Source organism: Chaetodon auriga, chromosome 19, assembly GCF_051107435.1.
Source record: "Chaetodon auriga isolate fChaAug3 chromosome 19, fChaAug3.hap1, whole genome shotgun sequence".
In the NCBI taxonomy this organism is placed as follows: domain Eukaryota; kingdom Metazoa; phylum Chordata; class Actinopteri; order Chaetodontiformes; family Chaetodontidae; genus Chaetodon; species Chaetodon auriga.
In genome coordinates this window covers 14,871,434-14,894,483 of record NC_135092.1, presented here as the reverse complement: position 1 = coordinate 14,894,483, position 23,050 = coordinate 14,871,434, and the positions used below count along the sequence as shown (strand labels likewise).

General features: G+C 40.4%; 1 protein-coding gene across 1 annotated transcript in view; it reads left to right on the top strand.

The window, feature by feature from the left end:
- The window catches only part of astn2 (astrotactin 2), a 259,439-nt gene that overhangs the window by 71,405 nt on the left and 164,984 nt on the right, over positions 1–23,050 (top strand). The window contains exons 3-4 of the mRNA XM_076757943.1: positions 2,227–2,647; positions 22,589–22,741. Of these exons, the coding sequence (XP_076614058.1) occupies positions 2,227–2,647; positions 22,589–22,741 (574 nt within the window). The remainder of the gene's footprint in view (positions 1–2,226; positions 2,648–22,588; positions 22,742–23,050) is intronic.

Sequence of the window (23,050 nt, the reverse complement as noted above, 5' to 3'; positions counted from 1 at the left end):
TTTAGTTTGCCCATATGTTGGTGCGCGTGTGCGTCCGCATGTGCACACGTGTTCCCCGTGTTCATGCTCCCGTGGCTGAAGTTTATGCACATGTGCATATGTGTGTCATTTTGTGAATATCACCACTTCCTGGAATATGTGCTTGCAAAAGTGCTGCCGCTGCAGTTTCTGCCTGACATCACAAATATATCACCTTGAGGTTTACATGTCTTACTGAATCAAATACTACGTCTCACTATTGGATGTCATTGTGAAAAATCAAAGAATAAGTCATGCCCTCCCTTTCTTTCCACCGTTCTGTCTGTGCATATGGATTTACTTTATCATCCAGCCACAGCATGTATGGCTGGGTGTTTGATGTGTCTGTGATGGTGAGATACTGAATGAACCATGAAGAAATGTGATGCTCTTTGGTGAATTTGCAGGACCATAGTAAATGCTTAGGGAAGAAAGGGAGGGCAAAACAGGCTAACAACCCTGGGGCATTGGTGTGTGTGTGTGTGTGTGTGTGTGTGTGTGTGTGTGTGTGTGTGTGTGTGTGTGTGTGCGCGCACAACACTCAAGATAGGAGTCCAAATGCAGCACTGCTACAAAGACACAAAATTCTGCCTGACTGCTGTGTGTATGTGCAGGAGAGATTATAAATATATGGAATTAACACAAGAACACAATACAATGCAATCCGTACTCGTAGCTGTGCGGTAAAGTCATCATTTGTGAATCTTGTGCTGTCAAACGATTGTTGAGAACTGCTCTGTTGCAGTTTTTGAGATCGTAGTTTAGGATGTTGTTGTCTCCTGTGCATTTCTATACAGATGCCTACTGTATGACTGCAGAAAGTGCACCATGTGCTAACAAAGTGCAGATTTTGAGCTCTAAAAATCTACATGGCAGTTTCACTGTGTGTGTGTGTTCGTAAGTTTGTGTGTGTGTTTATGAATTATTTTGTCTTTTTCCTTCCTACTGTCCAATTACTTGCTAATGTCATCATTGCTACAGGGTTGCCCTTCTCCTCTCTTTTCCCTAAATATGTCCAGAAATATCCTCACCAGCTTCCTTTGTCTTATCAAGGGTGTTAAGCATGTAAATGTAAATAATGTAAATGCTGAATGAAAACACGACTTTAACTTTGACGCAACTAAATCATCATTCATAAAACCACTAATAAATCAGATATCTCACAGCAGACCAATTAGTATTTATCAAGCCCCTTGAAACTGTACATGCCTGGCGTGTGCTTGTTGATTAGTGCCAATTTGTGACTGCTGTTTTTTTTATATGATGAGATAAATGACGAAGGAGAGCACGGAGGGAGAGAGACACAAGGCAAAGATACGGCATGAAAGGGATAAATTCATGGATACATTGCAATCAGGAACTGCTAATAGCTAATTTGGCACACTTGTAATTGCACCATTTTGCCAAAATGTAAACAAATTTAGACCAAGAAAAATGGGGCCCAGGCTGTAGCTCACAGCTAACTCACTCAATCCATGACAATATATTATACTTCCTGTTTACATCCCCCAAAGCCCCAAATTATGGGAACTGTAGTTCCAAAACTTATTGCATGATAACTCCATAAACAAGACAAAGAGAGTAACAAATCATTCACCTTTTTCATGTTGCAGATACGCATGATACGAATATCTTTGGATCATTAACTCGCTCTTTTATCCATTCATATACATATATTTACATACTGATGAAAACCTATGGACAAATCGATCATTTAAAATTCCACCAGGGTCTCTTTGGAGGTGTTGCTGGATGCTTCAGTCTGAGTTGCGGCCTGCAGTGTCAAAACCCCTGTTCTATGATGATGAGCCTGCCAGTTCATTATTTTCGAAACTGTTCTCTTTTTACATGTTAATTAAATTTTCTGTATATTTTGCCAGTTCACCTGTCTGTAGTTTGGGAATAAATAATTTAGTCTCTTTCAGACCCTGTTAGCTGCTTCACGCTGCTTTCAGAACTGACATATTGAAGTACTGATTGCCAGACCTCTTCAGTAGCTGGCAAATTGTGATAATTGGCATTCAACCTAATATAACTGGCACCGGAGAAGTGATTGTAATTGTTATTGTAAGAGGTGAAGTCCTCTTTCTATTATGTGCTTGCATTGTCGTGAACCACGTCAAATATCAACATTACCAATAAGTGTGAACATCAGAATGGGCCCTTTTCTCACATTCCCATTCTCTCTTTTCTCTTGGTTTTGTCCAGGGAGGCCTCATCGCCCTCCTCCTCCTAATTCTCCTCTTCACCCTCGTCCTGTATACACGCCACCGATGGTGCAAGCGTCGCCGTATCCCCCAGAAGAGTGCCAGCACAGAGGCCACCCATGAGATCCACTACATTCCCTCTGTTCTGCTGGGACCCCAGGGCCGCGACAGCTACCGGGGCTCTCGAAACACACACCAGCACGGAAGCTCCGTCATTGGCATGCCCATCCGCGAGACCCCCATTCTTGATGATTACGACTGCGACGAGGAGGACCCGGGTGGTCACTCGCTTAACTCCACGCCCAACCAGCTCCACACCAAACTGAGCGATGGGAAGGTCCAGGAGGACTATGGCGTCAACATCGGACACACAGACATGATGTGCAAGGACAACGAGATCAAGCATAATTTTGAAAAACGAGGTAAGCCCATTATCTAAATACGTTTCCCCTGAAAAACTATGTAGTACAATGGATGGAAATGTGATCGCTGTATGCATACAATGAGATTAATTATCTGATAGCAGTAAGACTAACAGTGCAATGCTGTTTTTGTCTCTATCATTCAACTCTGAGCAGCATACACTTGCTGTCATCGAAAATCTGTTGTGCTCAGTGGTAGTTGTCCTGCTTTTGCAAGCATGATTTGTACATCCGTGGAGGCTCTCAGTGCCAGCTCCCCAGATGGACCAGCCTGGACAGTTCACTTTGGCTCCGGCCAGCCCACCCATGTTCTTGATCGCACAGCATGTGCTGCTTACATTTTGTCAAAAATAGGCAGTTTTGTATGACTCACGTCATCGCTTCGTGCTGGCAGTCAGACACAGAAAGAGTAATGTTATTGAGTATAAAACCACAGTCTTTTATATCCACTGCCTCCTCTCGGTTAACATGGCCAATGACTCTGTGTGTCAAGCAGTAATGTAATGCAGTGTCATGTAATTTAATGTAATGCGTAAAGGTCAAGTGACAGAGACCATCAGCCTGCTCGATTAGATGCTGAGGTTTGTCGGTGGGTGGCCTGTTGACCCTTTCTAAACATAGCCAGGGGTCTGTACTCCAAGCAAGGACAGAAAGTCTATCCTACTGTAAGTGAAACTTTAGAATCGCCTGCCGCAGAGATTTTCAAACCACCAATAGTAAAACCTCAGCCTGTGTGGCATTTGTTGATATAATATCCTGTTGAACTCCTCTGCAAAGTTGGACTTGAATAATTGAAGGGTGCTGACTGAGTTGGAGGGTGCCCTGGTTATTCATGTCATGCTGAATAATGCATGGCTGAAGTTTGTGGAAATTCCCTTTTGCTCCCACAGTACTTATCACTCGACATAACCATATCTACACAAGCTGTTTGCAGTTGATTGTGTACATTATTTGCTTTTAGTTTTAAATTATCAGAGCATTATTGCATTCGGTTCTCAGTGCATTGCTGATCTGTGTTTAAGATCGTGAAACAAGTCTTCACTTCCAGCTCAACAGCAGAGACACTGATGGTGTTTGAAGTTCATTAGCAAACCTTAAGCTAACATACAGTAGCCTCACAGCCCTCAACTGTGGCTGATAATGATTTTAAAATTCCAAACTTGCATTTCAACTATGACAAAAACTTAAGGCGTCACCTTTAAGGATCACCTTCATGCGTCTCTCTTTCCCTCTATATATGAATTTCTGATTTTCTCACTCAAACATGCAAATGGATTCACTGCAGGGACAAGAAATATGAGTAATTACTACAATTCATGCAATGACCTGCCTTATTTACACCAATCTTAGAGGTGAATTATCTTCTCAGCTGCAAAAATGTGAATGTTGGCTAGCCAAAAAAAAAAAAAAAAAAGAGAGAGAGAGAGAGAAATCCTTTTATCTGTCTTCCCTCCAAGTGTAATTAGGACATAATTATATTTATCGGCCTCATGCTGTTTTGTCTACTGACCTGCTCTTTCATCCTTTATGTAACGTAAACACTCCAGTTGCATTCAGTGTCCTCAGCCTAGTGCTGAAGTGCTGTTTCAGATAAAGCAGCCCTTGTTTAAAAAAATAAATGTTCGAAGAACATTATGCAACAAGGAGAACGGATAGAGGTTAATTTCTGCTCTATTCCCATGCGGAAATGTGGAATGTTGGGATTAGACACTGGGAGAGGAGAAGTGAGGCGGAGGGGAAAAAGGTCAAGGCTCTTGTAGGCTCTGTTGGGATAATCACCAAACAATGCCAATAATACACAAGAACAAAAAGGTGACGGCTGTCCCCGAATGGCCCACGGAAGAGAGCCCAGCAAACACGAACACATACATCAACCACATAATTACCAACAGTGAATGGACCACTAAATGTACTTTTACTAATGCTGAGAGACATATAAAGATGAATCCAGAGCGACACCATGTGTAACATTAAATAGATTAAGGTTTGATTTGGTAATTTATCTCTGATGGGCAAGTGGGTGCATTTCTTCAATGCTGCACACCACCATGCTTCAAAGCCTTGATTAAAAAACAACAAAATGAACTAAAAGTAATATAGCTTTCATCCAAACATACACGCAAAGTTAAATATAATTCGAGATCTAACGCATGAAACATTTATGAAACATTTTTTAACTGCAAAATAACTTGTTTTCAAGGCTCTGAGAAGGCAGAAAAGGCACATTCGGTGAGTAGAACGTGTTCACTGAATTGTGCTGCTGAATTGTAGGAACATATTGTGGCGTTGTTATGTAATATTTTTGAGTTTACTTGTCAGGAATTCTGATTAGCAATTAATGTTTAAGCCAAATTTTTTTTGATGTGGGCAATATGAAGTCCAGTGCAGCGTATTACACCTGGGACCAGATGTATAATCGATTTGTACACACAAAAAACACTTTTTCCCTCACAGAACTGGTATTTAGCCGACCTCACACGGACAGGCCTTAGACTAAAACATTGTTTAGGTTTGCCAGTTTCACTGATTGTGTGATTATGTTTGCAGTCTGCAGAGCGTTCTGTCAAATGTCACTCAGAGGCACATTTCTAACTTAATTTTAAATTATTTATGAGTGATGAATTTAATTTCTGTTTATTTACACCGCAGACTTTCCCTCCCTGATAATTATCTTCCTGAACTGTGGAGCACTTTGTAAAGTCTGTTTCACATTGAGCTCTGTAGATTAACCATTGATCAGGCTTCTGATGTTTCATAATGATGACTGAGATCTGAGCGCGATGATGGTTTAAAGGTACATGTGATGAATTAGTGGTATGGATGCTAAAAATAGCTACAGTTACGTGTAACAGCGGCTGTTCTGCTGCTTTTGGAAAAGCTCATTGATGCACTTTTTCTTCTTTGTCGTTCTCCTCACTGACAGGTCTAATGAGTGGTGGAATGGATATATATCTCTGTCTTTCAGTGAATGTATACAGCATTTTATTCATCTGGCCCCAGGACTCGTACTCTGTGTACAGTAAAAGTGAATCATTTATGTGACCACTTCAGTCCTTGACACATCCTATCAGTCTCATAAACAATCTGGCATTTTCCAAAAGATAGCACACAAACCATTTCAGTTGATGCCTCTGCTTCTGTACTCTGCATAAAGCAATGACATTTGAATACAGGGACGATTAACTCCTGTCCCACCTGTTCCGTGCTGCTCGGCAAAAGTCTCCAAATACCAGTCATCCTTTATCTGTCTGTCCTCGCTGACAGATAACCCCATTCAACTGAACTCAATAGTATTATCCCCAGGGATTATGGCTATGCCTCACAGGGTTGTGCATGGCATTGGCTTTTGTTACACAGACAACCAAACAAATGAGGCCTGTCAATTTCATTATTCAGCAAGATTCCCACGGCTTTGGGAATGTATCGGTTAGAGTGGACATTGTAAATCAGGTGGAGAAAAACCTTAGCGGCATGCTGGAAATCTTGTTCTATGAGGAGTGCTCAGGGAGCAGTTATCACCATCAGACTGCCATCGACACACAGACTGTGCCTCTGCTTCTCACTTTACAATCTACACCAGCAGCTGTATGTGCTTCAAGTGTTATTAGAAGGGCAAATCACACAAATCATATGCTTGGAGTCATAGAGTTCAAATGCAGCTCTGTGATGCAGGTATAACAGGTATGTAGTCTCAAGAGCTCTTTGGAGAGGTCTTAGGGTATTTCTACATTTATTCTGTACATTCTTCAAACCATTCACAGGCCTGTACACACCTAGTGCTGGATCCTACTTCTTCAAACAAGTAAATATTCAAACATTACACAAAAGAAATCAGTAATCTTGCATGTTCTCGCCTCCAGCTCATCACATATGGACACTTGGTCAGTGGACCTACACCTCAAACTGAGACCGTCTGGATGGTGAGGTTTAAGGTACATACACTTAAAATACATACCATAGTAACATTTTGCTTGCACATATTATGTTATGGAACTTAAGTTACTTCACTTTTTGGACTCATCCAGACACTCCACCGTCCTCCATATGTGGACTTTCCTAGCTCTTTATACTACATAAATTGATGCATTAGGAGTGAGAACAAGCTGCCTATAGAGGTCTATCACACTTAAGGGGTTACCATTGCCCTCAAAAGTGACACCAAGCATCTATATGTGACTCTTTGGCAGGGAGAATGTGTTCAATCGTGCTCTGAATGATTGAAAACAATCCAGTTTCCTTTGAAAATCAGAGTTATAATCATCTCTTGTCTATTTGAACTGTTTTTTAGAGGTAATACTTTTGCATTGGATGTGTAGCTGATGGTTGAATATGCTAACAATCGTCCAGTAAATGCTGTGGATGTTATTTCTTTATCTTATTGTTCAAAAATCTAGCTTTAACATAAGAGGCACATGTGTCTCAGTTGCAGGCTGAAGAATTGAGGATAAGTACAGGTGCCACTTCTTACCTCCAATATAAGTGCATTTTAATAAAAAATGAATTTGGTGCATACATAGCAAATGAAAAAGAAGGACATCTCAGGTGCAGGTCACAACCTGTTTTCAGCTTAGGTATAATAGAAAATGATTAATCTCACAGCAACTATTGGCGTGCTGTTGTCTGTTACATTACTTGTCCTATGCCCTGTACTATGGAAGTCGTTTTAGGTAAGAAAAAGAATGAACACAGAGCGCGCAGAGTTCAGGATGTCACCACTTTCAATAATCGCGTCAAGAGGTGATTCTGTATTCCCTTTTGTCTTGCGGCTATAAAATACTTTGAAAATGAATCCTTGCAGACCTTGAGAAATTTATCCTCGCTTTTATCTTATCAAATTGAGATTACTGTAATGGTCACCAGAGACCATGCTCCCGTTTTCAGATAGCACAAAATGCAGCTTCTTGCTTTAACACTCACAAAAAATGGGACCATATTGCTACTTTGGTCCCTTGTCAGCCACAACCACAGCAAATAAGAACATTCTCCATTTTCAGTAATAATCAAGCATTGACTCGCTTGTTAGTCTATTACCCCCTTGTTTATGTTGGGAAATGACTAAATCACAAATGCACCAATCAAAACTCAAATTTTAACAATTCTGGTTGTTCCTGAAAATCAAAATGTTGTAATTGATGCTCAAGATTTGTATAAAGTTTGGTTTATATGTTCCAGCATCTCCAGGATCTCCTAGCTGAGCACAGATTGGATGGATCAACCTGAACATCATTTATAACTGCGTTAGATTTGACATAAAATTCACTGAAAACAGATGTTTGACATCTACCACAAATGTCAGAAATGCCAGTGTCTTTTTTTTTTTTTTTCATTCAAAAAGCTGCACTTGCTCCCGACACCACAGAGAGTAATCACACTGGCCCGGAGCAGAGCTAATGGCAGAAGGGGATATACAGCTAATGCTGCTAATGCATTGTTCTGGATGGTCAACAACATCCTGCCTCTGGGATGATGTCGTCCCAGGCCACAGGCTCAATGTGTCTGTCTGCCGGACAAAAAGCAAAGAGACTGTGTTGCGGTTCATTGCTGTCAAGTGTGAAAGCATGAATAATTTCTTCTTGGCTGCCGCTCCTCCATCAGGTGCTGGCTGCACCATGTGACTGGTTTATAGATTAGGTATTAATAACTCATTCTATTTAATTAGAATTGCATTTGCAATTTTTCCTCCTCTAGAGAAAAACATGTCTGTGGATTTTCTGGATTGGAATTAGATGGACAGACTTAGTGTTAGTGTGTTCACAAGAATACAGAGAGAGACAATATTATTGTCCCATAGCTCAAGCCAACATACCAGTCCATACAGTTCAACAACCCTGCCAATACAAGGCTGCGCGAGTCATAGCTGAGGCAATTGAATTGGTCCTTGCAACGATAGCAGACGATCTATGTGTAACACACCGCAGCACAATTCATTTAGCTGCTCGGCTTGATTTGTGTCTACTGACAATGATGCTTTTTGTTCTCCTGCTGCTATTTATGAGAAGTGATAGAGAATTCAAGGTCACATTATCCTCTAATTGAATGCACTAACTGAAAGAATACAATAAAGCTCCATACAATAACAGCATAAAATATAGGATGTGCTATTGACAGAAGGTCACTGCAGTCAGTTGCACTAAAATAATATCTCAATATTTCAGGGTAATTCTGAGCTAAATATTGAAAATATAATAATATTGCTGCTGAGCTGTCCTCACGGGATTTTATCTCTCCTCATACTCACCCAGGTGCTTCTGCGTGAGGTGGTAAAATAAGTTAATAAGTTGTAAAGCCTTTTTGGAACAAACTCCTGCACCCTGGCACCGGTAGCAATGTTACTTTTGCATTCAGCCATGCTGTATGACTTTGTCAAGAAGTCGCAATATTGGCAAAATATATATATATATATATATATATATATATATATATATATATATATATATATATATATATATATATATATATATATATATATATTTTATCAAATTAAAAATTCTACTGATATTTTTGAGAACGATGATGATGATATGGCATGCCCTTGGATGCAAGCATGTGTCACCTGGTGCCTTTAGATCACGATGGATTGAGAAACATTCTGAAAAGATAAACACTTATATATTCCTATATTCTGCAGAGGTCAAGTACAACGCTGCTAATTAACCAAAAAAAAAAATGAATTGATCAGAGCATTTAGTGATATCTACTTTCCTTAACAGCTCTTGCTATTCTAAAGAGTTGAATTAACTCATTAACAGATCCAACAAATGACCAAAGATGCTACTGCATCATCTTTTGAAAGCACCACGGTTGTTATGTTACCATACAAGTTTTTTTTTTTTTTTTTTCAATCTACACAAATACTAGTGTTGGTAATGAAAAGAGCTTGGCCAGAAAATTAAAGTTTCTGCTATAGTTAAGAATTTTAATATCCCAAAAGGCTTTCCTGTTGTGCCTCTTTCTTTCTTTCACCGCAATGATGTTGTTTGTAAAGACTGCTGAAAGCAATTACTGGGTATTTATTTTACATTGCAAACACAGATGAAGCCTTGGGCACCACATGCAACCCACTGAGAATCTGCTGAAAGATACATAGATTGTACAACTTTGAGGTAGCAAACATGCACTAAATACTGCAAAAAAAAAAGTAGACAAAAGAGAGGCAGTTTGACAAAGATCCCTCGCTAGTGCAGTGGATTTTTACATTTTTTCCGCTCCTGTGAGCCTCTCGACACGTGCTGAGCAAAAAGCACACATTTCCCTCCTGATTCTAAGAACCACAGTGAATCTGCATGTTGTTTATTTCCTTTTTCTCCAGTTTTGTGCAACTAAAGCACAAGGGAGGGAGCGAATTGAGCAAATGATATAACTTCACCTATATTTGGCGTATGAAACATCTAAACCTGAGCAATGATTTAGCCAGTGAGTGGTAATCCCGATTTGTTTTGCCATGACCTTGGTCTCCCCAGGACAGCGCCATGGCACGGATGAGTCATCAGGTTAACCAGCTCCATGCAGTCATGAGTGTGAGGAAAGCCCGGCCAAAAATGTGAGGCTTCTTTAGATTTCCAATGGTAATCATCTCTGTTGTGTGTGCCTAAAATATTTCATCATGGAAGGTTTACTCACAAGAGAAATGAAGCACCATCCAAGAAAAAGAAAGGGGAAAAAAAAAAAAAAGATTGTTTCATCACCCACAAGACCACTGTCATTACCGAGTTTATCAAGTGTTTACTGAGCTCTAATTGAACTCAAGACTGGAGAGTAATAATCCGGTGTCAAGCTTCAGATCACTAATGTGACATCATTGATGAGAAATGGCTGCCAGCTTGGCACACTCAAGCTAGCTCAGGGTAATGTTTTGATTAATACTGAATCAGGCTTGTCATCCTTCCCCATGATAAATAGATGGGAGTTAATTACAAAGACTTCCCATTCTTCCTTTTTGCTCAGTCTACAGAAAGCATTAAGCTTGTGTGTTGTCAATGAGGAGCAATTTAGTGGGATGAATGAGATGATTTAAAGATAGGCATGCGTGGCATATGTACGAGTGTGCGCAAACATCGCTGCACGATCAAGATGGAGCATGTCGGCTGTATGCTGAAACTATTTTTGAAGGCAATAAATGTGGACTGAATTGGCATTTTGAAGCGGCTCATCATGAAATTGTAGTCTTTCTTGCTCACTCCAGTGTGAAAACAGCCAGTGTCAGTTTCATCAATCATGCTTTCTGCAATCTCAAGCACATTATGTTTGTCGGGAAGTTTTAAAGGAGCACAAAATGAGCAAACTCCTCGATGCAGAGTATAGCAGCTGATGATTTACAGCAGAAAAGACGGGGATAAAATAAGGGAGGGAAAAAGAACCCGTCCAGGTAAAGTAACTCACTGAGACATGAAACCTTAGTCATCTGATCCAACATGAAGCCTTTTTCAGAGACACACACACGTAAAAAAAACAAGACATGGCAGTAGGAATGGGTTTATAAGCACCAGCGCCAAGCCAGATCAATATTTGTGGGTCGATGGTATGCCAACTCATGAGCCATCTTTATGAGGCCGGTCTGAAATGCGGTGTGGGCTGCTCACCCACATGTATTGGTCATTATATCCGTCAGTGTTTCTGTGCTCCCAGTATTTCAAAGACTCTTACTTCATTAAAGTTATCACGCTACTTATTCAAGCTGTTCACATAGCCGGTGTCTTTGAAGGCTTGAATGCGATTAATTTGGGGAAGAAAACAGAAAAGGAGACGAGGCAGGAGTTCATAAAAATGATCTAATAGGCACCACAACTTCATCCTTGGCCCCTTGAGTGTCTGAAATCAGAATTAAAACAACAGGAATAAAAAACACTGATCTTTGTATTCACAGTTGACATTAAAATCAAGTTATACCACCATAAATATGAGATAATTTGAATGTTACAGACTGGAATACTTTACATGCGTTTCTTAAATTATGTCTAAATTATAGGCCTCTTTTCTTGCCACCGTACAAATGAATAGCGCTCCCTTTTTGGGGAGTTGTTCAGGAGAGAATGCAAAACTGCAGGTGTTCCCCTCAGCCTGCCTTTGGTCAATATGCAATTGAAGGAAAAATACTGTTGCTTGCAGCGTATTAAATTAACTGGATTGTTTCTGGGTGTGATGAATTATCTCGGTGTGTGATAAATTGGCACCCTATCATAATTATATTTGCATAATGTCTTTTCTGCTTCATTTCCGCTCTTGCATTTGCCGGAAATTTCCCACTAATGCTGTAGCAACATCTGGAAATAATTAATATTTTTTTGCTGTCTTTGGAATCTGTTAAAAATGAAGTGCAGATTTACCATGGAGACATTCATCAGTGTCTCATTGCACAACCGCTGCATAACGCTCAAAAGTGTCATAAAGTGACATTAATAATCATAAAAGGAAAATCGTAAACGGACTGCAATGAAGAAGTTAATGATTATGTGACACGTAAATAATGAATGTTCAAATATGAAAGGAAAGCTGTCATTTTTGAACAGAAGCCCCACAACAAATGAGTCAAATGTTTTGCACTTGCATCATTTTGGTCTGCTAGAGTTCATCTTGAACTTTCATAAAATCTAAAAACCAGAAACAACAAAACAGCACATTTGCCTTTTAGATGCCATTAGAGGAACAGACTGCATGAATGTATAAGAATTTACAGGGAAAGTCTGACTGAAGCACAGTGCTTTTGAAAATCAGTGCCCCGGGATACACTGACACACTAGTACCTATGATTTTAGTAATTTTGTGCCAGGAATTGTATAGAATAGGATTGTCTCTTTATGTACCAGGGCCACATTTGACCTAATGACCTAAAACATTGCTAATTATGCTAGCATTAGCTGAAAACAACAAAACATACATCAACTGAAAATACAAAAATGACATGTTGGGTGATACTTCACCAGTCTTTATGTGGTCTCAACTCAAGAGACACGAAGGATGTGTCCCTGAAAGCCCCCACAGATAGAATGGAGGCCGGTGCTCTAGAGGATTGCTTTCAGTCAGGATTCAAACCCACTTGTCTGCTGAGTCCAGTCTGGTTACCTTGGCAAAGATTTTCAAGAACTCCACGCATGTGCTCATAGAGAGAGATGGACAGGTGGAGTTTACAAACCAGGAGCAGAAATACAGTGTTTTTTTTATGAGTTGTACACTGGTAGGGCATTCCATTGAAGCACTGAACAAATCTGTGTCATTTGTGCTGACCATATCAGATCACACCAGTGTGTAAGGAGGGTGACTCACCTGTGAGTATGATGATTTTCATACTCTTTCATGACTCACCAAGCAATATGAAAACAATGTTGGTGTTGATCATGGAACTCACTAAGGAGCTCTTGAAATCTCACCACTTGGCCTGAGTGGTGTGACTCCTCAAACAGGAGGCATCGCCGGCAGAGGGTTGTCAAATCTACATGCCAGAGCAGCAGTAATCAGCAAAAATATTTAGCAACATGCTGAAGAGATGGCACCCAGGCGCAGTTTCAGAAGAATGTTTGACAGGTTGTGAATTTGAGGTTATACTAGATTTTTTGAGATATGAGACATGGTCAACCATCACTGCTCCTTTGCTCCACTGCTGCATTGTTGATCACGAAGACCTGAAACATGGTCAACAGTGCATCCTCAGAAGGGTTGATTGGCAGTCAAAGGATGTCTGTTGCTTGGCATGCTTAAAAGGCGGGAGAGTCTCTGCACGCATTCCACTTTGCATGTAATCTCGACTCCCAGAACCATTTAAGATTGCACTGGACCACTTACAAAGCCACTTAACTCACAGGCAGATTTAAGATATCTGATTGAATAAATCATGCCTTGTGCAAATGTCTTCCACAGTTTGTTTTCTTTTAGCTCTTCATCGTGGAAAAGTCGTGTTTGAATAGTAAAGAAATCATTTGGTGTTCAGCTACTGATCTGCTTTTTTTTTTTTTTTTTTGAGCAGAATATAACTTACAGGCTTTACAGTAAGTGTTTGCAGGTGTTTCCTGCCAGGAATAGACTGCACGTCACTGTGCCATTGTTACTTATTAAACATTTAGACAAAGAATAATTCATCCACACATTTCTGAGTCACTGTCTTCCACGCTGTCACAGCAGATACATTTAGGATGTTATCAGAATTTGGATCTTGTTCTTAAATCTTACAACCAGGGCCCATTTGTGATTGTCAGTCAGGAGCTTCAGCCTGTCAGGAGCAGTTGGAGGTCAGAGCTTGGCCTGCGATGTTCAGCAGGCGCAGCATGGGGAGACACATCCATATTTTATTCTGGCCCGTGGCAAGAGCCGAGCTATAGATAGCACTTTATTCTTGCTCCTCTGCAAACAGCAGAGGCCTTAAATATACAAGTAGAGGCAAAAGCAAGCAGAAAGGAAAAGTGTCTGACTAAAGATAGGACATTACATGCTTTCCAGTGGCTGGGAATGACGAGACATGAGACAGTAAATGTTCAAATCCTACAGAGAAAAGAGTGGGGAGGCGTTTTTTCATTATAAAAGGGAGCAAGGATGGATCATTTTAAGTACACAAAATACTTGCTATATTGTGATTAGTGGTAAGCAGCAGTGACAAAAGTAAGGATGCCAATCATGGCAGCATTAGCTCAGTGTTTACTATGCAGTGTTGCATGATAAAAGGCAAATCTCCAAAAACCTATTCTACTTTTTTTGAGTTTAAGTAGAAAATGATCTTATAGATCTTAAGAAAAAACAAACCATTGTGTAACCACTGTGACAGATTTACTGTAATTTAATTTGCATGTAATTTAGACATGGAAGCTGAGAACTATGATATCTTATATGATTATATGGAGAGAAACCATACCATTGAACTCCATCCATTAGTTAATGGCAGCACTGTCTGTCTCTGAGGTTTTTACCCTCTTATTTGTGCCTCTCCCTGCTATTAAAATCCATCCTTTTGTCTTTGACTCAGTTTATTATATTCCCCTTTCTCATTGATTCCTCTTTTCATTCCATCTTGGCTTTCTTCTCCCCATTATTATTGCCCTGTCCATCTTTTCATATTTTCAGCTCGTGCTTTTTTTCCCCTTTGCTCTTTATCCCTCTTATCTGCATCTCATTCCCATCATCGTCTCCTTTCTCTTTTCTTGGCATCCATTGTTTACCCATCTCGTCCTCACACTTCTCCGGCTCTCTCTCTCGCCTCTTTCCTCCATTCATATCTGGATCCCTTGTCTTCCCCGACACTGGATCCCTTGTCTTCTCTGGCACTTTTGTCTTTTTCTCTGTATCTGTCTAACCTCTTACTCTCTTCTCATGTACCTGTCACACTTCCCGAAGCAGTGCTGTCAAAGCTTTCCTAGAGAACCAGACTGGACTGCTCTTATTGAAACAATGGCAAATTTAATAAATCACTGAGGGAATCAGAGCTGGGGTGAACCCCCCATTTCCTCTCCATTGATCTCCTCTGCACTCATTTGCTCCCCAAGCCGTGAAGGGGAGAAAAAACGAGGGAAACGAGATATGTGTGATATGTTTGTGTGTGCGTGTGTGTTGGCATGTGTTGAGGTAGAACCAAAAAAAAAAAAAAAAAAGGACTTGAGAAAGGGAATAATATAAGAAAATGTAATAAAAAGTCGAAATCTGCGGGAATTTAATTTCTTGGGCTCTCTTTTTTCTTTTCCTCCCGCAGATTTGCTCCAAATTAAAACAGCAGGGGTTTGTAGGGTCCAAAGATCCGCAGAAACGTTCCCATCTTTTCTTTTTTTTTCCCCCTTGTGGCTACATCTGCTCGCGTGAATATGAATGCTGTTGGGCAGCCAGGCGGGATGGCTTAGAATAGGAAAAGTCCATAACTGACTCCTAGTCATCAAAACAAGCATGTGGAAGTAAGTGGCATTCAAAAGGCAATATGTGCATAAGTGATATCACAGTTTGAGTGAGCATTTGTCATTTTAATTAGTTTACTCGTCTTGGCTTTAAGTGAATAATGCCAATGTGTGGATGATGTTAAACTGTATATTTGTCGAGAGCATTGACTCTCAGCAGTGGGACACAGTTTGCGCAATCAGTCCAGAAGATTTTGAAACATTTATCTGGAACAAAATAGGTGGTTGATGCATAACGGAATCAGCATGTAATGCAGTAATATTCTTCGCAATATGAACATGTTTGGCTAAAGCTGTGTTTAAGGGTAGAGGCAAATGTGGCATGATATGGACTGGATTCTGCTCCTACAATGTATGGATTCAGAGCAAGCAAATTTATCTTCCAAGCTGCATTGCAAGCTGCATCACCACCTGCCTCGGGGCACAGGGCATTGTTGAAGAGCCTGAAAACGTTGCCATGTGTGTCACTGACTTTCAGCAGAGAGGAGCTTTCTTCCTGAGCCTAAGAGAAATAAGGGTCAAGCACTATTTATGGACAGAGTCATGGTCAAAGGTTTCAGTTTCTGACAGGCTGTAATTCCCATCGGCTGTATCAGCGATTTGGTGGAAGCTGGTCTGTCTTGTTCATTTAGCTTTTTGGAGTAGCTACTCCTTCTCCTCCTTCGCTGTATTTTTTGCTGACAGAACAACTGTTGCCCTTCCGGTGCTGAGTATCATTTTCTGTAAAGGTACAGGCATCAGATACAGGCATCATCGAATCAGACTTTGTCCTGAGGCCCAGCAATATATTTTTAGAAACCTCTGCTTCTGCAAATTGGTGCCTTACCAGGGAATCCTCCTATGGGAAATATGTATTTGTACATCAGTCCAGTTGCTACCTCCTCAGATTGGGATCATTTATATCATATCACCCAGATCTATTATTACTGCTGTTATTGCATTAGTTGAAGTTGTTGTAGCAATAACAGTGTCAGTATGTATTACTAACAAATTATTTCATGGTGGCACACGGTATACTGCAAACATGGCAGCTGAGGCTGTTTTATGCCACCTGCATTTTCTTGTTCTAGTTTGTCTGCTCTTTCTTGTTTTCATTACTAAGTAAATACTTTTCACCAGTCAGATTAAAATGATGATGTCAAGCACGTCAGCTTTGTCTTAATTAGATGGGTCTCTCACCTAAGGGAGAGATGAATGTCGGCCTTTTACAATACACAAATAATTAAAGAGATAGTCATCTAATACCTCGGTAATGTTGATATGGGAAGTCATTTTGAAAACAGAGTTAGGCAATGCCTCTGCTCAGTTATTAAGCTGAATTTATTGCATTACCTCTCATAAGGTCAGTGGTTTGATCCGTGGCTCATCCAGTCTGAATGCCAAAGCGTCCTTGGGCAAAGAACTGAACCCCAAATGGCTCCAACTGGCTGTCCTATCGGTGTGTGAATGGATGAATCAACTAAATATTTTGAGTATTGAAGGTTGTCGTCGAGTTCGGTTTCTCTTAGTTCTGAGAGGCTTTTTTGTCGGTGCGTATGTGCATATCTGTAATAAGCCATTCCTTATGTTTTTTGTGTTTTGCCTGACCGGTGAGACTTTCCTGTCACCTTAGTCAACCCTTAATAAGAAGACTGAGTACATGTCTATCAGAAAGCAGATGGCAGCCCATTTTACCTCTCTGGCTCTGTTTGAGTGCGTTGCTCACCAATGAGATCCCAGGGGAGGCAAGAGTATGAGAGATGCAGAAAAGGGAGGATGGGAAAGCAAATAGGTTGTATTATGTTTGGAGTGGACACTTCAGCAGCATCTTGCTTGGATGTTCAGCATGCATGGTCTGAATATACATAGAATCAAGCTTTGAATTAGCCAGTGTTTCATTTGGTTTGATTGCCATTTTCATACAGTGGTGAAGTCCATGAAAACATGATAATGGGGTGTGGACTCCACTTTTTGTAAACTCCTATTCTTTCCACGCAGCTTTGAAAGCAACATGCTCCTGGCACGGGAAGAGGGGAAGGACGGGTGTTAAGAAATGTGTAAACACACAAAACATATACATTTCAACACATACACTTTCACAAAAGCCGGCATAAACAGGCACAAGCATGCAGCCGAACAAAACCAGAAAACTGAGAAGGGTTATCTTTTCTGACTGGGCACTGTGAGACCACCAGGAGTAAGTTGACTGAGGCAGCATTCTGTTGACATCCACTGCTTATGAGACACTGTTAACACACACTCAGCACTGATAAGGGAGTGGTGGCAGATAAGGGAGATGAAAAGGAGAAAATAAAGGCACCAGAGCTTTAGCTGACATTGAACTCAAAATGAGAACCCAGTGTGGACTTGGGGTCTGGGGAAAAACAAATGTCAGAATAAAATATCTTAGTAGCTGCCTCTGACAGAGGTTAGAAATGGATAGTAACAGCAAAATACTGAGCAATTACAGAACTCGACAAAAAATGGACACATATTTGTGTCTTGTATTCATCACTAACGCCAATACCAATCTGACATCGTGTTGGTAATTAAGTCAAATGATTGCAAAGATCATGATCAGCTTTACAGGATTAAGTGCAGTCTGTGGTGCAAACACATTTCTGTCATGAAGTTTCAGTGTTTTCAAATGGTTGAGATCGAAGGTGTGTGTGTTAGCAGAGAAGACAAGGATAAAAACAATCATCAGCGAAAGGGCCGTGACAACCTGTGGGGACAAATTCCATTCGTTTCAAGGAGACTGTGACTCCGGGCTCTTCGGTGTGACCTAGCTTTTCTTCTTTCCTCAAAATTGAACAAAGAAACAGAGATAAAGAGAGTTCTAGGAGACCATGAAATATGTATGCAAGCAGTTAACCTCAAACATGCTGTCATGCACTCTCCTGAGTCATGGTGGGTCAGAGCTTAAGTGCCAGCCGCATCAGCCCTTCTTGTTTGTTTGCTAACCCCAAGTGCTGGAATTAGCCTAGCACTACCATAAACGCCCTTAGGGAATGGAGCTCACTTAACCATTTCTGAGTACCTATGTTGACTCCACACTTTCCTTTCAAGGATACCATTTTAGCCCGGTGTATTGACACTACAGGTAAAGTGAAGGCCCACTGGATTCAACACAACACATACACATACACACACCCACGCGCACACAGTACGGGGTGTGTTGTTGTTCCACTTCAGGTAAAGTTTTGTCGTTTTATCTTTTCAGTGTTTGATGCTCTTTCTGGCTCTTAGTGGATATTCCTATAATGTATTGATGATATTAAAGTGTATATTTGAAATGGCATCATAAAGGCCTTCTTTAGGTACTCTCGTCCCCAAAAATATGCATAGCTCCTGTCTTAATATGTAGGACATTTTCTGGGGCAACCCAGCACTGGATTTTCTTTGAATTCCTCCACATTTGCTTCCAGTACCAGGACTTATTCTTATAATATGCTACATGAACTAAATACAACATTTCTGTCCTGCAAAGCACTCCTTTATAAATATTTAACTTGTTGTTGTTTACATTTGTTCAACGAGGATTGTTTAAAATGCGTCCATTACCTTCTTTGTTTATACTGTTTTACTGCTTTTACATTAGGCAGAGACAGACTGTGGTCCACGGCCACTGTAAGAGTGTGTATAAACCAATGAGAAATGAGCGACTTTCTTTGCATCGCTGCTCACCATCCTACGCATTCATCTGCGACTTACAGTCGTGTGAAAAACAAACTAGGACTTGACTGGTTTGAGCAAAATTGTGAGGATGGGAAATCCTTTGCAAGTTGATGCAGGAAAATGTAGGGAACTGTGTTTTAGTGTCTGTATCATGTGTTCAAAAGCATTCCTTCAGTAGAAGGCAGATCCCACTCCCAGCCAAGGGTTGGTGTACATGCACTTAAGTTTACAAGAATATTGCCGGAAGCAACAGCTACCATAGCTGCACCAGCATGAAAGCAAATATGCCACCTGGAAAAAGTGTTATATCGGTTTAAACATTTTTGTTTATCCTTTATTGTGCTGTTAATGGGAAATACAATTGATTTAAGCATGATGGCTTTTGTTCAAAGCAGTTTCCCTGCCCAGCAGGAATGCCTTCTCCTATAAAGCAGGGCTAAAGATATAGGAAAAGTAGTTAAGAGAACCAGACAAGTTACATGTATCTGCACCTACGACGGCAGAGTACAACCACGACTCCAGTTGGATGCTGTGTAAAATATAAACAAAACAGAATGCGATTATTTGCTAATCCTTTTTGACATGTGCTCAATTGAATTTGAATTTGATGCAGCAACACGTTTAAAACAAGTTGGGACACGAGCAACTAAAGCCTGGGAAAGTTGTGCAAAACTCTATAAACACCTGTTTGGAACATTCCACAGGTAAACAGGTTGATTGGTAACAAGTGATAGTATCATGATTGGGTATGAAAAGGGGCATCCCGGAAAGGTTCAGACATTCACAAGGACTGGAGCGAGGTTCACCGCTTTGTGAACCTCATGATTATATGAATGATTTTACTACATTTAAAACAAATATAGTAAAACAGTTGGATTTATTTGCAGTTTGCAATTCACAGGAGGCTGCTGGATAGTAAATTAATCAGTTATCAACAATATAAGCTTGAGGCAGTAAGCAGTGAGCAGCAGTAGTATCTTAAATTGAGCGTGATTGATGTCCTGCAGCTTACAGTGAATTTGAAGCCAGTCGCCACGAGTAGCAGTGATATATGGTATCAGCAATAGTGACAAATGCACACAAAGCACACTAATACAAAGTAAATAACATTTTTTTGTTTCCACCTAGCAATATTAAATATGTACTTTCCCAAATCTGGAAGTTCTTGTCATTCATAAAAAAAACAAAATAAATTGTGTTGCTAAAAAAGTATAGCTTCCGTTCGCCATATTAGCAAACTGTGCAACAAGAAATTAAACTGGAAACATGTAAAATGGTAGTTATTAGGTTACACCTAAATCTGACTGGTGGATGGCGTTCTGTGTGGATGCAAACTGTTTCACCATTGCTGACTTCTACTACATATATCCGTCTCTTATGAACACATTTGTGTGATCATGCCCTCGACACATACTCAGACTTGCAGCAATTATCGTCCCAAGCTGCTGGTGTTTTCACTGCGCTACATACGGTCCATTTTTTGTCCGTGATGCTGTTCACAGAGTCGATGCTTGCTTGCTCAATAAACCATGTGGTTCAACTGCTTGAGTGTGCTTGACTTCCATTTAGCATTTTGTCTGCCTTCTGGGCATCTTAGATGAATTCATGTAGAGATAACGTAGTGATTCAAAATTTTAACACACTGTCATAATGGAAATATCTCCACAAAGTAGATATCCAGCCCTCTGGCTGTACAGAAGTCTAGATACCTTGGAAAATATCAAACATTGTTTCACTTCATAACTCCCTCTTCAGTCAGGCATGAATAGGTGTTTTGAACACCTCTGGCCAGTTGCCGGGGTCCTACTCAACAATCGATACAGTAGATATAATATTGTATGTAAACAGTAAACTATATCAATACTGACTAAAAGGAGAAATGGCTGACTAACTCAACACCCAATCAGATGAGCTACATCGTATTATAGCCTTTAGAGGATTTCACTCGATCTCTCTAATTGCTTCCCGTGTCAGGAGACATTGGCGTGTTATAATCAGACAGGGGGAAGCGAGATTTTAATACGCAAAAACACCAAATAGCATAAATAATTCTAACCTGTCAGAAAGTGTTTTTGTGACTGCTGCAGCCATAACGCTCTGTTTGGGGACATGCCCTTTTGTTGAAGGTGTGTTCAAGGACCAAACAACTTTAAGGTCTTTTACTAATCTTGCAAAGTGTTAGAAAAACTTTGCTAACTTGCTTACTAGAGGGCATGAGCCAACATCTGTCTCCCAAATGAGGCCATGGCCAATTTGCATCATCTCTTGCGTCTGGTTACGGGGGGGCTATTACCATAGACATACCACCAGCAATTGACTGTTTTGCAAAAACCCAAGCTGAGTTTAGCCACAGGTGTATCAAAACAAATATGTATCATTGCAAGGATAATATTTGTTCTGCGGCTGCGACACCAGTGTTATTGTTAGCTTTCCATTTATGATATGAAAAACAATGTGAATACTTCAGTTCCACCCTCGTCCTCCTCATCTCCCTCTTCCCCTGCTCTTGTGCGCTCATTGGCATGCATGATGAGCATCCACAGGGAGCAACCCATCACCATTATTCATGGAAAGAGTACACCTCAGAGCCAGACTGACAGATCAAAAGATGTTGATGATAGGTGGGGGCAGTGGTGGTTGAGGTGATAAATTGTCCCATCTTTGGAGATGGCTATACTTGTGTAAGTTTGGAGACATTTTTTTTTTTTTTAACAGTTTTTCAAGCTGATGTGTTTTTAGGGCCACAGTGTTCAAACTCTATAGGTTATTTGCAGATATTATGCATATAATACTCAACATAAAGGTTGTGTCTTTCAGCAGATGGCTATAGATATATATGTAGTTGAATTTTGACCATAAGGTAATAATAATCTTCACTCATAATTCATCTGTTTGGTGGCACAAATGAGCCAGAACATATTAAGACAGTTTAGAGGAATTTCCCATCCTGTCCTTTCATAATTTCTATTGTAAGAAAATGGAAGCAAACTCTCTGTCTGCTATCCCCCTCTTTCCCCACAGCCAGTTGTTTTGGAGTCATTCATCAGGAAGAGTGAGACTGAGCCATCAGGGGAAGCGTTGGCAGGATCCCTGTAGAGATGAAGCAATATTGAATTGATGGAATCATTTAAAGGCCAGAAAAAATGGAATAGAAGAAATAACACTGTGCTGCTTTTTTACAGTGTCTAAATGGGACAGCCTAGTGGCTCATGATGCATATCAGACTCTAATCTCCTATCTTTCATACAAAAAAGAAGAAGGGAAAAAAAGAAGCTATTTTGGGGTTTTTGCCTTTATGCATTTGTGGATATATTTGTATTTTTGATTAAATCTTGTGTGTCTGTCAGTATTTGCAAAATGATTTTCATCTTAAAGCCTTATGACATGCCTGCCATTTTCACTTTGGATCTGTCTTTCGTAGCCATTGAACCAAACACGGAGTCAGTAGAGGATTTGATGCAGAGGTTCCAGGACAGTTTCCGTGTTCCCAACACGCCAACAGACATGTCTCACTACCAGCATGTCATGCACAGCTCATCGACAGGCCGCCGGAGGGTCCCCAGCCACACCAGAGGTAGGACAAAAAGTCATTCAAAAAGTTTACGTTTTTGTTGGCAGAATGTCACAGACCTTGCACACAAGCTGATTCATTATATTTGCATGTTCTCCTTAATTTTTTATGGATCCTGGATAATGTTTTCTGACTTTTGTACTAGTTTTTTTTTGGTAGGGATATTTTCCCTTGGAAGTACTGTTTAATAGATGCATACATTCATGGGTAAGTGTACACTAAGCACAAGGTCATGTGTTTGAGCTGTTTCCACTCTGCTTTATGAGAAGTGTGAATTTAGACGTGCATTTTCTTGCCTAGCAGTCATTAACC